A 13,657-nucleotide genomic window follows, 5' to 3' on the forward strand; every position below is an offset into this window, starting at 1 on the left:
ATAATAATCATTCCTGTAAACTAAAACACTTTCAAACTTTATTTTTTAATAGTTTATTTTCTTAGTATAATTTTTCATTCTTTTAAAACAAGGGAGAAATGTGATATTTACAGACGTTCTATTTTATAACAAATGACGTCGTTTCTAAGCGACGTTACTAACGTCATGTTTTGTATACTATACCAGAGTAATGGCAGATTAAACTTGTAACTATGAACTTTGTTATTTAATCATTAGACATAACAGTTCCCTTCTTTGTGGTTTCTCTTTTTGACGTGTATGTCCAGTGTCTGTAATTTGTTGTTGATTTTCGATCTGGTCTTGGTTCGCTTCCACTTCTATTTGATTTTCATGGTTCTGTCCCTGTCGTTCTCTGTGTATTCTCTCTTCTGCTCTGTTTGGAGCTGTCTGTTGATTCTGGTTGGTTGAGCGTAGTAGCCTTTCTCTCCAGTTTTCACTCCTGGATCCAAGTAACCGTTTAAATTTTGATGCATCTCTATAAATAGTACGTTCATCTGATTTTCGTCTGGCGCCAATGGTTGATCCCCGTATTTTTATTATTTCGTAATGTTCTTTTTCATAAGGTGGGGACCATTTGTTTATTTTTCTACTCTTCAATAAAACTTTATCTCCAATCTTAAATCTATGTTCTTTGCATATGGGATGCCTATGGTAAATATCCCATTTCTTTTTATATTCTTTGTCCCTTTCTGTTATCTCTGCCTCCATTCTTTGGATCTCTCTATTACTAGAGCATGTTTTGAAGTCTAACTTTGTCCTCACATTTCTTTTCATCAGTGCTTCATACGGAGAGTATCCTGTTGCTGGGTGTGGTGTTGATCTGTATCCCATGAGCATATACTGAATTGCTGATGTGCTTGTTCTGCCTTCACTACGTGCTATCTGTTCTGTTTTATTCAGTACCTTCATAAAACTTTCTGCTTCGCCATTTGCTCTGGGATGTTCTGGTGTTACTCTGTGGTGTCGGAAGCCCATTTCTTCAGAAAATGTTTTAAATTCTGCAGAATTAAAAGGGGGTCCATTATCAGTTTCCAATCTCTCTGGTATTCCATGTGTTGCAAAAATGGTTCGCAGTCTGTCCAAGTAACCCGGCTGGATGTTGATGTTGTCTGCTCAACAGCAGGGAATCTGGTTCTTTTATCTATCACTACCAGGTTGTAGTGACCATCTGGATATGGTCCTCCAAAATCAGCCGATAATGTATGCCATGCTGTTTCTGGTATCTCGGATGGTTTCACCGGCCCCTGTTTATGTTCAACAGTGGTGATTTGGCATTGGTAACATCTTGATATAGTATCTTCAACCATACTGTTGAGTCTGGGGAACCAGTATTTTGCCCGTAGCATCTGTTTGGTCCTTGACATACCAAAATGGCCCAAACTGTGGCCAGCTTTTATGACTTGTTTTTGCAGTTTCTCTGGTATAACTATCTGGTTACATCTAAAGATAAGTCCTTTTGCTCGAGACAGCTCATGTCTAACTAGATAGTATGGTCTTATCTCGGCCCTTTTCTTATGTCTTTCCCAGTCATTCTGCTTCATTCTCTTAATAACATCTTGAAGCACCTCATCCGTTAAAGTGGCTTCTTTTATGCTTTTCAAGACCACTCCATGCTCATTACTGACTATCAGCTTAACTGTCTTCTCAGTGTCATCAGTTTCGGTGTCTGGGAGAGGGTGTCGTGATAAGTAATCCAGTGGATCTGCTGCATCTTTGCCCGGCTCATATACAAGCTCATAGTCTACATCCTGCATTTCCATTATCCATTTCTCAATCCTTGGAGGAAGTTTGGTACATGATTTATTGAACATTGGAATAAGAGGCTTATGTGAAGTTATTATTTTGAACTTTGGAGCACCTAATAGATACATGCTAAATCTTGTTTTGGCCCATTTCACAGCAAGTGCATCTTTCTCGGTTTGACTATATCTCTTCTCAGCACTTGTCATAGATCTGCTAATGTAATGTACTGGCTGTATTCCTTTGCTTGTTTTCTGAAACAACCCAGCTGACAATCCCTCATGAAAACTTGCTTCTGTTCGGACGATGATTTGTTTTCTGGGATTGAAGAACGCCATCGTCTTTTTCAATTTAGAAGTTTTTGTTAAGTTTTTTAATATAAGCTTGTGTATAAGTACCCACAAATGGGAATGGATTGAAACTTCACAAACTTGTTGACGGTGATGATCTGAAATGCAGTGCTCAGGTACCATTACTCTGTTTTACTTTTTCACAACAGTTATGCATCCTTTTCGACTTTTGTATTCATTTATTTATTCGTTGGTCTTGTTTCTAAAATACGGTGGAATGTTTAGGACATGCATTTTTTTAAAGATTAAATTATCTCGTGCGCACGACATCTTATTTCGAGCGCCCGATATCTTATCTCGTGCGCACGACATCTTATCTCGAGCGCCCGACATCTTATCTCGTGTGGACGACATCTTATATCAAAAGCAAGACATAAGATGTCGAACGCTCGAGATAAGATTTTGTGCGCTCGATAAGATGTCGAGCACTCGAGATAAGATATCGTGCGCTCGAGATGATTCAATCTTAAAAAAAAATGCTGTCCTAAACATACCACCGTACTAAAACAATCAATAACAGTAAAACGTTTACCTTAATTGCTGTACTATATTTTTTATAAGTATTTTTAAAAACGAATTTAACAGGTGAAGCCGGTTCATGTATATGTATAATGCAGACAGTCATTAATTGACAAACGTTTTCAGCTATATTACAGCAGTGTAAGAAATGTAGACAAAAATCAACTAACTAAGTTATCGTCAACTTGTCATAGTAAGAAATCTGCAAAGGACTTCCTTCCAGTTAATATGAGTCATTGTATCCTAGTATTAAGGTAGTGGATTCGTATTGAAATTTCCGTTCGATTTCGCATTCTCCGGTATGAACGGCAAGCCAGGTGCTCATATGAGCTACAGGAAGGTCCGAAGAATTCCGAAACGGCATACAAGAATAGTTTACGTAATCGCACGGAAACTACCGATTACCATTTCAGGTCCACCACCTTAAATCGTCTGAAAAATCCACTTTATTATACGGTCAAGTTTTTTTTTTGTGGGGCGGGGGTGGGGGGGGGGGGGGGAGGTTATAAACTTTTCATTTTGAGTATTATTTGATTTGACATATTTTCTTTCGTAGTTTTGACATACTAAAAGGTATAATTAATGTGTGTTGGATTTGATTTATAGTGTGTTGTTAATTATAGATTTAGTAATATCAGAACAAGGTGACACGGATAAAGTGACAGAAGTAATGTACGGGTTTTGTGTTTGAATCATGGTGTCTGGCTGTTAATTTGATGAAACCAATATTAGAAGACCTTAAAAAGAGGTAAAAGAACTAACTTCGTCTTGAAAAAACAACAACATGAAAATGTCAGAAAATAAGTTTGTATATTCATTCGAAGGCCAAAAAGTGATAAATGTGGTGAAGAAAGACAAGTTTTCTTCTGCATGCAACACGTATTTGACATTACTTGGGTATTCAATTAGAATAGTGTATAGAAACGGAGGAGGTAATTGGTAATTAATTGATTAATTAAGTAATTGATTAAATTATTGTTATTTCTCATACATTTTCGTGTTGCTTTTTGCCCTCATTGTCCGTAAGTTCTACTTTTATAATGGTGTTTTCGTGTATATACAAACTGTACAAATCCGTAAATATAAATAGGGTTCCTGGCCAAATCAATAAATATTAAATTGATTTCTGTACAAATCCATAAAAATAAAAAGGGGTTCTCTGTAAAAATCCATAAATGAAAATAGGGTTTCTGTACAAATATATATATATATATATAAATTGGGCTTCAGTTCGAGAGTGCCATGCCTTAGGAACGTGTTTTTCTAATTGGATGCGTTGTCCTTGTCTTAAATCAATTTGAGTTGTATTATAATGAATTCACATGCTCGTGTAATATGTGTGCAAAACACGAGCATTATATCAATCATGGTAGAACTCGCGGGGGAAACGTTTGTTTAAGAAATTGTATATCTCATGTTGTGATTTGTCGTTAAAAAAAACTTTTTTTTTTTTTTTTAGTTCCGATACGAAGGAATTATATCACGAGGGCGCAGCCCTAGTGATATAATAATATGCATGTGAACGACAATGATTTTATTCAAGAGCAAATTACTAAATGAGATATATCATTTTGATTCTAACACGTTACAAAGGTATTTTTAAGTACATCCTTGACGAGATCTATCAAATATTTGCCTGTTTTCTGTTGGTTTCTTTCCCAGCGCGCCGCTATGCGTTTTGACGCTATGACGTAATAATTGTGAGGTCAAAAAAAATGAATTGTTGTATAATTACACACAATTTTGAGCCTTCTTTGCTTAATAGGAAAATAAATCGGGTCGTGTTAGAATTTATATTAATACATCGTCTATCAAGGGCAAGTGTGAACTTGGTTAGCTAAAACATGTTTAACTTCAGTTTAGCTATTTCCTCTACTTTTTGGTGAGGTGTTTGTCTATGTATCAGATTTTCTGTATCAATAAAAAACTTTAGTTCCAAAGGTAGCAAAATATCCTCCCTATCGGCTCTAGTCTTACATAATTTTGTCGGAAAGAGAGTAAAAACACATGTATATATTCCAGGTCATTACAATACTTTTCTCAGAACATTTACATTTTTATCATCAGTGTCATACTTGGTTAGCTTGCGGTTCACTAATGCCATCTAAACGACCAGACAGCCTGCATAGCACAATATACGGGGTTTCATTTTTTCTTGATTAGCACTGGAACAGGTAGAGAAATCTGAACAAAAATGTGTATCTTACTTACCGAAAAATATGTTTTTGCAGATGTACGGCAATTTGCAACAAACAATGCGTATATTAGTTAGGGTTGTTTAGCAATGATATAAGTGTTAGGATTAAAATAACTTTTTAACCATACGATCAGGTATCTATGTTTTTCGTGAAAGAAACAAAGGAAACAGTGAGGAATTATTGATGTATATAAAATAAATAAATACTTCACAGATTCATTAAAAACGTTCATTTGAAAATTGATTGCCCATTTCTTTATTTTACTCAAATAATAACAACTTAAAAATGCGTCAGAAACGGAGAACTTTCCTTGCATAAATTTATAATATATGAAGTTTACTAGCTTCAGCGGGTTTGGATTACAAATGATTTCACAATATCAAAGAAAATAGACTTTTTTTTTCAGTAGACACTGCAACGAAATACATCTTGGTTATTGTTAACGCGTGTGTCACATTTTTACGTACTGTTTGAATGATTAATAGTTACATATTAATAAAGTTAAGCTTTTGGGGTTATGAACTTTTCATCCTGAGTATGATTTCTCTTGTTTTGATATACACTTTACTATAGACTGTATGAATAAAAGTATGTTGAGATATTAATTAACCAACCGTTTTCCAGTATATACAGTGCGTATATCAGTTTGGTAGTGCGCGTGTTTTTTTTTTTCAAGTGGAATTCGAGGGCATTTAATAATAATTATACGTAAAGACAAACTAAATTCATAACAATGTCAGAGAAAACGTTTGTGTCTTCATTTGAAGGAAAAAAGTTTAAAAATGTGGTGAAGAAAGACAACAAGTTTTCTTCTGCATGCAGCACTTATTTGACATTACTTGGGTATTCAATTGGAATAGCAGATTTTTGGAGATTTCCATTTTTGGTGTATAGAAACGGAGGAGGTAATTGGTTATTAATCAATTGATTAATTAATTAATTAAGACATTATTATTTCTTTACATTGTGTTCCTTTATTTGTTAGTTTAGCTCTCATTGTCTGAAGTTATACTTTGATTATGGAGTTTTCATATAATAAAACTGTTCAAATCCGTAAATATAAAATTGATTTCTGCATGAACCCATAAATAATAAAAGCTTTCTGAATAAATCCATAAATATAAATAGGATGTATATTCAAATATATACATATAAATAGGGTTCCAGTTCATCTGCATGCAACACTTATTTGACATTACTTGGGCATTCAGTTGGAAAACCAGATTTTTGGAGATTTCCATTTTTGGTGTAAAGAAACAGAAGGGGTAATTGGTTATTAGTTAATTGATTAATTAATTAGCTAATTAATTAAAAAAGACATTATTATTTCTTTACGTTGTGTTCCTTTGTTTGTTTGTTTAGCTCTCATTGTCTGTAAGTTATACTTTGATTATGGAGTTTTCATGTGTATAATAAAACTGTTCAAATCCGTAAATATAAAATTGATTTCTGCATAAAGCCATAAATAATAAAAGCTTTCTGTATAAATCCATAAATATAAATAGGATGTATGTTTAAGAAATAATATATCCCAAACAGTGATTTGTCATTGAAGAAAATCATTGTTTGGAGTTTAGATGCGAAAGAATTATATCACGAGGGGTTGAATTGTATAGAGATTTGATTTTTTAAAGTATTGAAATTTTGTTCTGCTGACATTTGAAAACACAGTTAATTAAATGCCATAAGAATATCTATTGTTGATAAAATATTGTTATTTTATTAGTAACACTGTGTTGTCTACTTAATATACAATGCAAGGAACTTCGTATGGGATTAGAATGAAATTTTTGACTGTAAAAACATTAAAAGTTTAAACATTGCAGCTATTATCGCTCTATTTCGGTTTTTTTTTCTGGCGTTCATGCATGGATTAAATAATTTCCAACAAATCTCGGGAAAACAATTTATTATATTTACTAATACAAGAGCGAACATCATTTTAATAATATAAATATTTTTCTTGCACTGAATTAGAGAACATAGAAAAAGGTGAAAACGTGTACATAAACAAAAACTGATACCATACCGAAAATAAAGAGAACATGTCAGAAACTATGTTTGTGTCTCCAATTGATGGGAAAAAGTTGCAAAATTCGGCGAAGAAAGGCAACAAGTTTTCTTCTGCATGCAGCACCTATATGACTTTATTTGGATTTTCTGCTGCATTATCAGATTTTTGGAGATTTCCTTTCTTGGTACAGAGAAACGGAGGAGGTAATTAATCATTGATTAAATTATATGATCAAAGTTTTAGTTTTAAAGCATATTGACATGTTTTTTTATATATCAATAATAATTATTACAAAACATCACATACAAATAAGTATAAAAGACAGAACTGACACAGAAACACGTTAAAAAATGTCAGATCAGGCCAACAAGGCATTCACAATTCAATTTTATTTCAAGTCCAAAAAGATAGCGACAAAATCTTACTGTGATTTAACTCTATGTTCTGGTCCCTGGGGATCATGAATTACATTCAGTTTCCTATAATATAATTCCCCTTTTAAGCCGTTTTTTAGGGGAGCATGATGGGTGCTGCATGTTGCATTACCTTTCATGATACAGACCCGATCAAACTGGATCTGGTATTATTTTGCCGGATATGTTTGAGGTTTTTTTGCGTTTGTATGCTTCCACGGAACGTTACAGCTTTTATTAACAATCACAACAGCAGTATTTAAGTGTCTCGTGGCGGCCTTAAATAGTCGCCGCGTACACTTGTACCCAACGTTGCCATATTTTCTGGTCCGTTTGGATTATGGAGTACATTCAATTTTACTATAATAGAAATTTGCTTAACCCTTACCCTGCTAAATTTCTAAAATGGACTGGTCCATCATTCAGTTTGGGCAATACCATTTATTATTCGAAGGGGTGTTCACTGAAAATTTATTGACTGAATAGCGAACAGTGCAGACCATGATCAGACTGCCGCCAGCAGGCTAAAGGTTAAACCAGTGCCAGAGCATGTGAGAGGTGTTGCACATTTCATTTTCATTCGTGAACAGACTCAAGAAAACCGAATCTGCTATTATTTTGCTAGTTATTTTTTGCGCTCTATGCATACAAATGAGACAAGGGGTACAGTTGATTCCGCTAAAGCTGACGCTAGGGGACGTGAGGGTGTTGTACATTTCATTGCATCTCGTGAAACATAGTCTGCTATTATTTTGCTTATCACGTGACTGTGAATAGACCAATTGAATTAACCAAAACGTTTTATTTATTGCAAGTTACATTTTGTTAGTACAGTCAAACCTGTGTTAAAGACCACCTCTGAACAGAGACCACCTGGCTCTAAAGACCACATGTTTTGTTTCCCATTTTAACATTTACAGTGTATTTTAACCTGTGAATAAAGACCACCTCCCAATAAAGACCACAATTTGGCTCTCCCGAAGGTGGTCTTTATAGACAAGTTTGACTGTACAAGAAAAACGAATAAGAAGTGTGCAGCTGGGGAATTTAATAACATAACTACAGACAACTACATTCGAAAGTTCCCTTCAACAACGAATTTCATTAGTCAACTCTTTGAAAAGAACAACCCTCAAAAAGAAATTCTCTACTACATTTTGTATATCATATAAACAAGAAACGTCTTTTCTCAAAACTACGTTTTATACATGCAGTCGCATAGAGAGTTTAATGCAAATTTTGAATTGCATAGATATTAATTTTAATATATTTAATTACTACATTGAAATTTTCGTGCAGACATTTCAAAAATAGCGTTAATGAAATGCCACTCGAATATGTACTGCTGATATTATATTGCCATATTTTTAGTTTCACAGTATATAGTTTACTTAGTTAAATGCGCCTAAGTTAAAGTTAAAGGGTTCCGTTTCGACATTCTGTTAATTACAAAGTTTAGTATATTCCCAGTTTTATGCATGCTTTACATTTTTTGATACTTCTGTAACGTTGAGTAGGTGATTACTCATATTTTTCATATGAAACGCTCTTAAAAGTGATTTAGAATTTGGGGAAATAATTTCAACGAAGTTTGATATCAAATAGCCAGATGACGTCCAACACATTACTACTCACATGAAAAAAGTTAAGCATATTTTATCTTGTTATTAATGAGCATGTTAGAATGAAGAAGTAAGTCCTCCACGTTGTTTATCGCCATAATTACCATGATTCTTGGAATTAAATCACGAGGGACTTTTATCACTAATCACGTGACTGTATTTGGACCAATGAGAACGATTGTGATTATTCTGGGGGGTTTTCTATTCCAAGTACTTGCAGACGAGATCCTTCCTGACTTTCAATGTTTTCTGGTGAATTTCTGAATAATTTTCACCACTGATATACAATTTTTTCCCGTCTGTGTCATCATATCTCTTGGAATTTTCCGAATACCAATAATATGCTTGTACATTTCTTACCTTGATGTTGCTAATCATAATAAACTATTCCGTTTATTTCCTCTTCTTTTTTCTTGAGAACAGGTAAAAAATCTGATAACACGGGAAAACGATCTTGACTAAAATTGATTCTTCTACAGATGTGAAGAAAGGAAATATAATCAGAAAATCTCTGATTTGTGTAGAAAATCAAACTGATCTTTTTTACATACCTCCACAATACAATATATCATGTGTTTTTTACATTTATCATTTGTAAACCAATCTATGGGAGAATAGAACGCAATCATGAAAATTATGGCATACAAGGTTAGAATGACTCTGTTCATCAGAGGTATTTATGAATTATTCTATCTTAACCCTTACCCTGCTAAATTTCTATAATGAAATTGTCCATCTTTCAATTTGGACAGTACCATTAACTGTTAAAAGGGGTGCTTAACTAATAGATACTTACTGAATGGCGAACATTGCAGATCATGATCAGACTGCGCAGATGTGCAGGCTGATCATGATCTGCACTGGACGCAAAGGCAGAATCAGTCGTGCCCAGCATGATAAGAGTTTAATAAAATTGATAGAAACATCCCTTGGAGGCACTGAACACAACCAACCAAATGAATAGCATTCTATCCTTGAAACAGTCTGTTCCTCAGAGGTAAAGCAATGGTGAATTCAGACATGCCCGCCTTGCGCCAGCTAAACGGTTGTCTTTATACATGAACAGAAAATGGACACGATGGTCCTAAATAAAAAAAGATCAGAAAATAGAACAAAGACAGTGTGACAGTGTGACCACTTTATACTTAGAATATTTTTCGCATGATAAATCAAATTTTTGAAGAAAAAAAATCCTATTTGCATAAAATGCATCAGCTCAGAATAATAGCGGTTAGACAGTTTGTTCGGAAGAGCTAAATTATACCTTATTCCTCACATATCAAGTCTGCTCGTGAAAGATATTAAAGTCATTCACTCGCTCACAAATAAAATGGCATTAGAAGAGTCTTTTCGATGGAAAACAGAATTTCTGGATTAGTCACATTGTGACCCGTAAATATGAGTGAATGGGTATGTGGTAGTGGGTGGGTGGAGGATGGGGCTCAGTATATTTTATGCCAGGATGGCTTAATTAAATAAGTATTAATAAAGCATCAATATTTGGATTCGTTAGTGATGCACGACGGAAATGTCTTGGGTCCATATGATAAAACGGGGGATGGGGGCGAGGCGTTAGCCGAATCTCTATGTTAATCATGTACTAACCCAACATGTTCCCGTTTAGTGTCTACTTAAATTATACAAAATGACTCATATATAATATGTGTAGTAAGCAAGTCTACAAGATAGATTAAGCCCCGCCTATGATATCATATTTCTTTATTGTTTCTGTATGTAAGATATATACATATTTCTATAGAGAGAGTGTGAGTTTATACTTTGGATGCAACACACATATTAAATATATAAACCATCCTTCGGGTCTTGTTCTGTTTGTGTGTCAATAAGCCATCTCAATAAATTAATATATATATATTACAATGACGATATATATTACAATGGCGACGAGGATCGGATTATTTTAAAACTGAGGATTAAGTGATTTTGTGACAATGGAAAATTTACCTGCGTTTCCCAAATTTGATGTTTACGCTGACGAAAATTCCCTAGGTGTTCGGTGGGACAAATATGTAGATAAACTGGAGAATTTTTTTGTTGGGCTAGGTATAAATACAAGGAAAAGGAAAAGGCACTGTTACTGCACTATGCTGGAGATGATGTATATGACATTTATGATACGTTAAATCTACATGGAGAGAGTGAAAATTACGATGAAACAAAAGCTGGACTTACAAACTACTTCAAACCTAGAAAAAACACTCAGTTTGAAATTTTCGAATTCAGGAATATTAAACAGTTGCACGGTGAAACGATTGACCAATATGTGACTAGATTACGACAAAAAGCTAAAAACTGTGAATTTTCGGACACTGAGTCAGAAAAAAAAGCCAAATCATACAGGGTGTTATTTCGCAAAAAATGAGAATGCGATGTTTGCAAGATTCAGAAAATCACTTAATGACTTACTTACAATGATGAGAACAATGGAAATTTCGAAGACTCAAGCAACAAGTATGTCAAAGGACACTAGTAGTCAGCAGGTAGTGCGTGTAAAAAAGCAATCCATATTTTAGTCGGAAGTCAAAGGGATTCGTACCACAACGTTCGCAACAACGTTCTAGTTCATACCAAGGTTTACCGCAAGCAGGCTTGTCGTCGGGAAGGCGAATCAGTCCTCAACAAACTAGCAAGAAATGTCGTAACTGTGGAGGAAAAAACCCACATATATCACGTTGCCCCGCGCTTGGAGCAGAATGTAATTATTGCCACAAGAAGAACCATTATATATCTGTTTGTAGAAAACGTAAGAAGCAGGTGACATTGATCGAGGATGAACAACCGGATTTAGAAATTTTAACAGAGGAATACGCGACGGATTGCAATTCGGATGAATGTGATGTGCTATTTGGATTCATGTTAGATAGAAAGAAAGTGCCAAAGAAAAGAATAAAATTAAATGGTGTGAGATGTGAATGTTTTGGTTGATAGCGGGTCATCGATCAATATTGTCAGTGAAATTGTCCTTAAGAAAATGAAAAAATCACCGGAAATCAAGAAAGCGACCACGAAAGCGTTCGCATTTGGACAGAAGTCTCCACTGCCATTCCAAGGTAAATGTTCTTTGCTTGTTGAGTCGGACTCAAAATTCGTGACCAGAGATTTCCATATCGTTACGGGTAATAAAGAATCATTGATTAGTTATGAGCTGTCAGTAGAGCTTGGGATTTTACCGCAGATACAAATCTGTTCAAACCAAAGACGAGTATGAAGGACTTATTGAGGAATACTCGCAAGTTTTCACTGGGTTTAGGATGTCTGAAAAACAGAAAAGTTAAGTTTTCACATTGATGAAAGTGTTGTGCCAGTAGCTCAGCCTCCTAGGAGAGTGCCATTTCATGTGCGTGAGCAAGTTGAGCAGGAACTTAAAGTTTGGAGGATATGGATGTTATTGAAAAAGTGGAAGGTGTACCAACACCATGGGTATCGAACCTGGTAGCTGCTCCAAAACCAAATTCACCGAGAGAAGTAAGGGTGTGCATAGATATGAGGAAAGCCAACACCGCAATTAAAACAGAGAAAAATGTAGTCCGACGGTGGATGATATAATCTTAACGTTGAACGGCGCAAAAGTGTTTTCACGTCTCGATCTGTACAAAGCATTCCATCAAATTGAACTGGATGAGTCATCACGTGTAATGACAACGTTTCAGACACATGTTGGACTTTTTCGATATAAACGTTTAAATTTTGGAGTGTCAGCAGCACCGATTCTGTTCCAAAATGAGCTTCGTCAAGCACTTCAGGGTCTAACAGGCGTGTTAAACATTGCTGACGATATCGTATGCTACGGCAAAACGCGTGAAGAACATGATATCAATCTGCGAGCATTACTTCAGCGTCTTCAAGAACGGAACCTGACATTGAACAAGAAAAAATGTTCGTTTGGACAATCAAAAATCAAATTCTACGGATACGTGTTTTCGGAATCGGGAATTTCACCTGATCCTGACAAGGTAGATGCAGTAAAAAACATGGACAGACCAAAATCTGTATCCGAAATCCGTTCATTCTTGGTCTCACAAACTATTTGTCTAAGTTCATAGATGGCTATTCAGTCCTAACGGAACCATTACGACGACTTACTCATCAGGATGTAAAATTCGAATGGAATGACGATCAGGAAAAATCGTTCACTTCACTAAAAGAGGCATTGACTAGTGACAAAGTCATGACGTATTTTGACCCGAGGAAAGAAACTGAACTCTGGGTAGACGGCAGCCCAGTAGGCTGTTCAGGAATACTTATTCAGAAAGGAAAAATAGTGTCGTATGGAAGCAAAGCTTACAATTCAGTACAAGCGCGCTATTCGCAAACAGAGAGAGAAGCTTTAAGTGCTGTTATCATGATTCAACATTTTCATTTGTACTTATCGGCAAGCAATTCAAATTGAAACGGATCACGCTGCACTTCAATCAATTTTCAACAACGTAAAGAATATACAGTCACCAAGATTAGAACGTTGGCGTTTGAAGTTGTTAACGTATGATTTCCAGATGATTTATAGACCAGGTAGTCTAATGATCTCAGATTATCTTTCCAGACATCCGCACGCGAGACACGCGACCAACACAGTAGCCGAACAATATATCAGTTTTATCACTGATAACACTTTGCCAGATGCATTGAAGCTATCAGACGTAGCAAAAGCTACTAATCAGACTGTGTATTAAGTTGTGTCAAGAATGCAATAGAAACAAATGACTGGAAAAATCAGAAATGCCAATCCGATGAAAGTTTTCGTTTATACGAAATTTAAACA

The 13,657-nt window shown here is 35.1% G+C and overlaps 1 protein-coding gene across 2 annotated transcripts in view; it reads left to right on the top strand.

Annotated features, from left to right (window-relative positions):
- LOC123534376 (sodium- and chloride-dependent glycine transporter 1-like) overlaps positions 1-13,657 on the top strand; it is a 67,350-nt gene that overhangs the window by 23,858 nt on the left and 29,835 nt on the right. The window contains exon 1 of one of the 2 annotated variants that reach the window (XM_045316600.2): positions 5,497-5,733. The exons of the other annotated variant lie outside the window; for it this stretch is intronic. Within the exon in view, the coding sequence (XP_045172535.2) occupies positions 5,562-5,733 (172 nt within the window). The 5' untranslated portion in view covers positions 5,497-5,561. Of the gene's footprint in view, positions 1-5,496; positions 5,734-13,657 lie in introns of those variants that run through there. 2 annotated transcript variants of the gene reach the window in all.

Source organism: Mercenaria mercenaria, chromosome 12, assembly GCF_021730395.1.
Source record: "Mercenaria mercenaria strain notata chromosome 12, MADL_Memer_1, whole genome shotgun sequence".
NCBI lineage: Eukaryota > Metazoa > Mollusca > Bivalvia > Venerida > Veneridae > Mercenaria > Mercenaria mercenaria.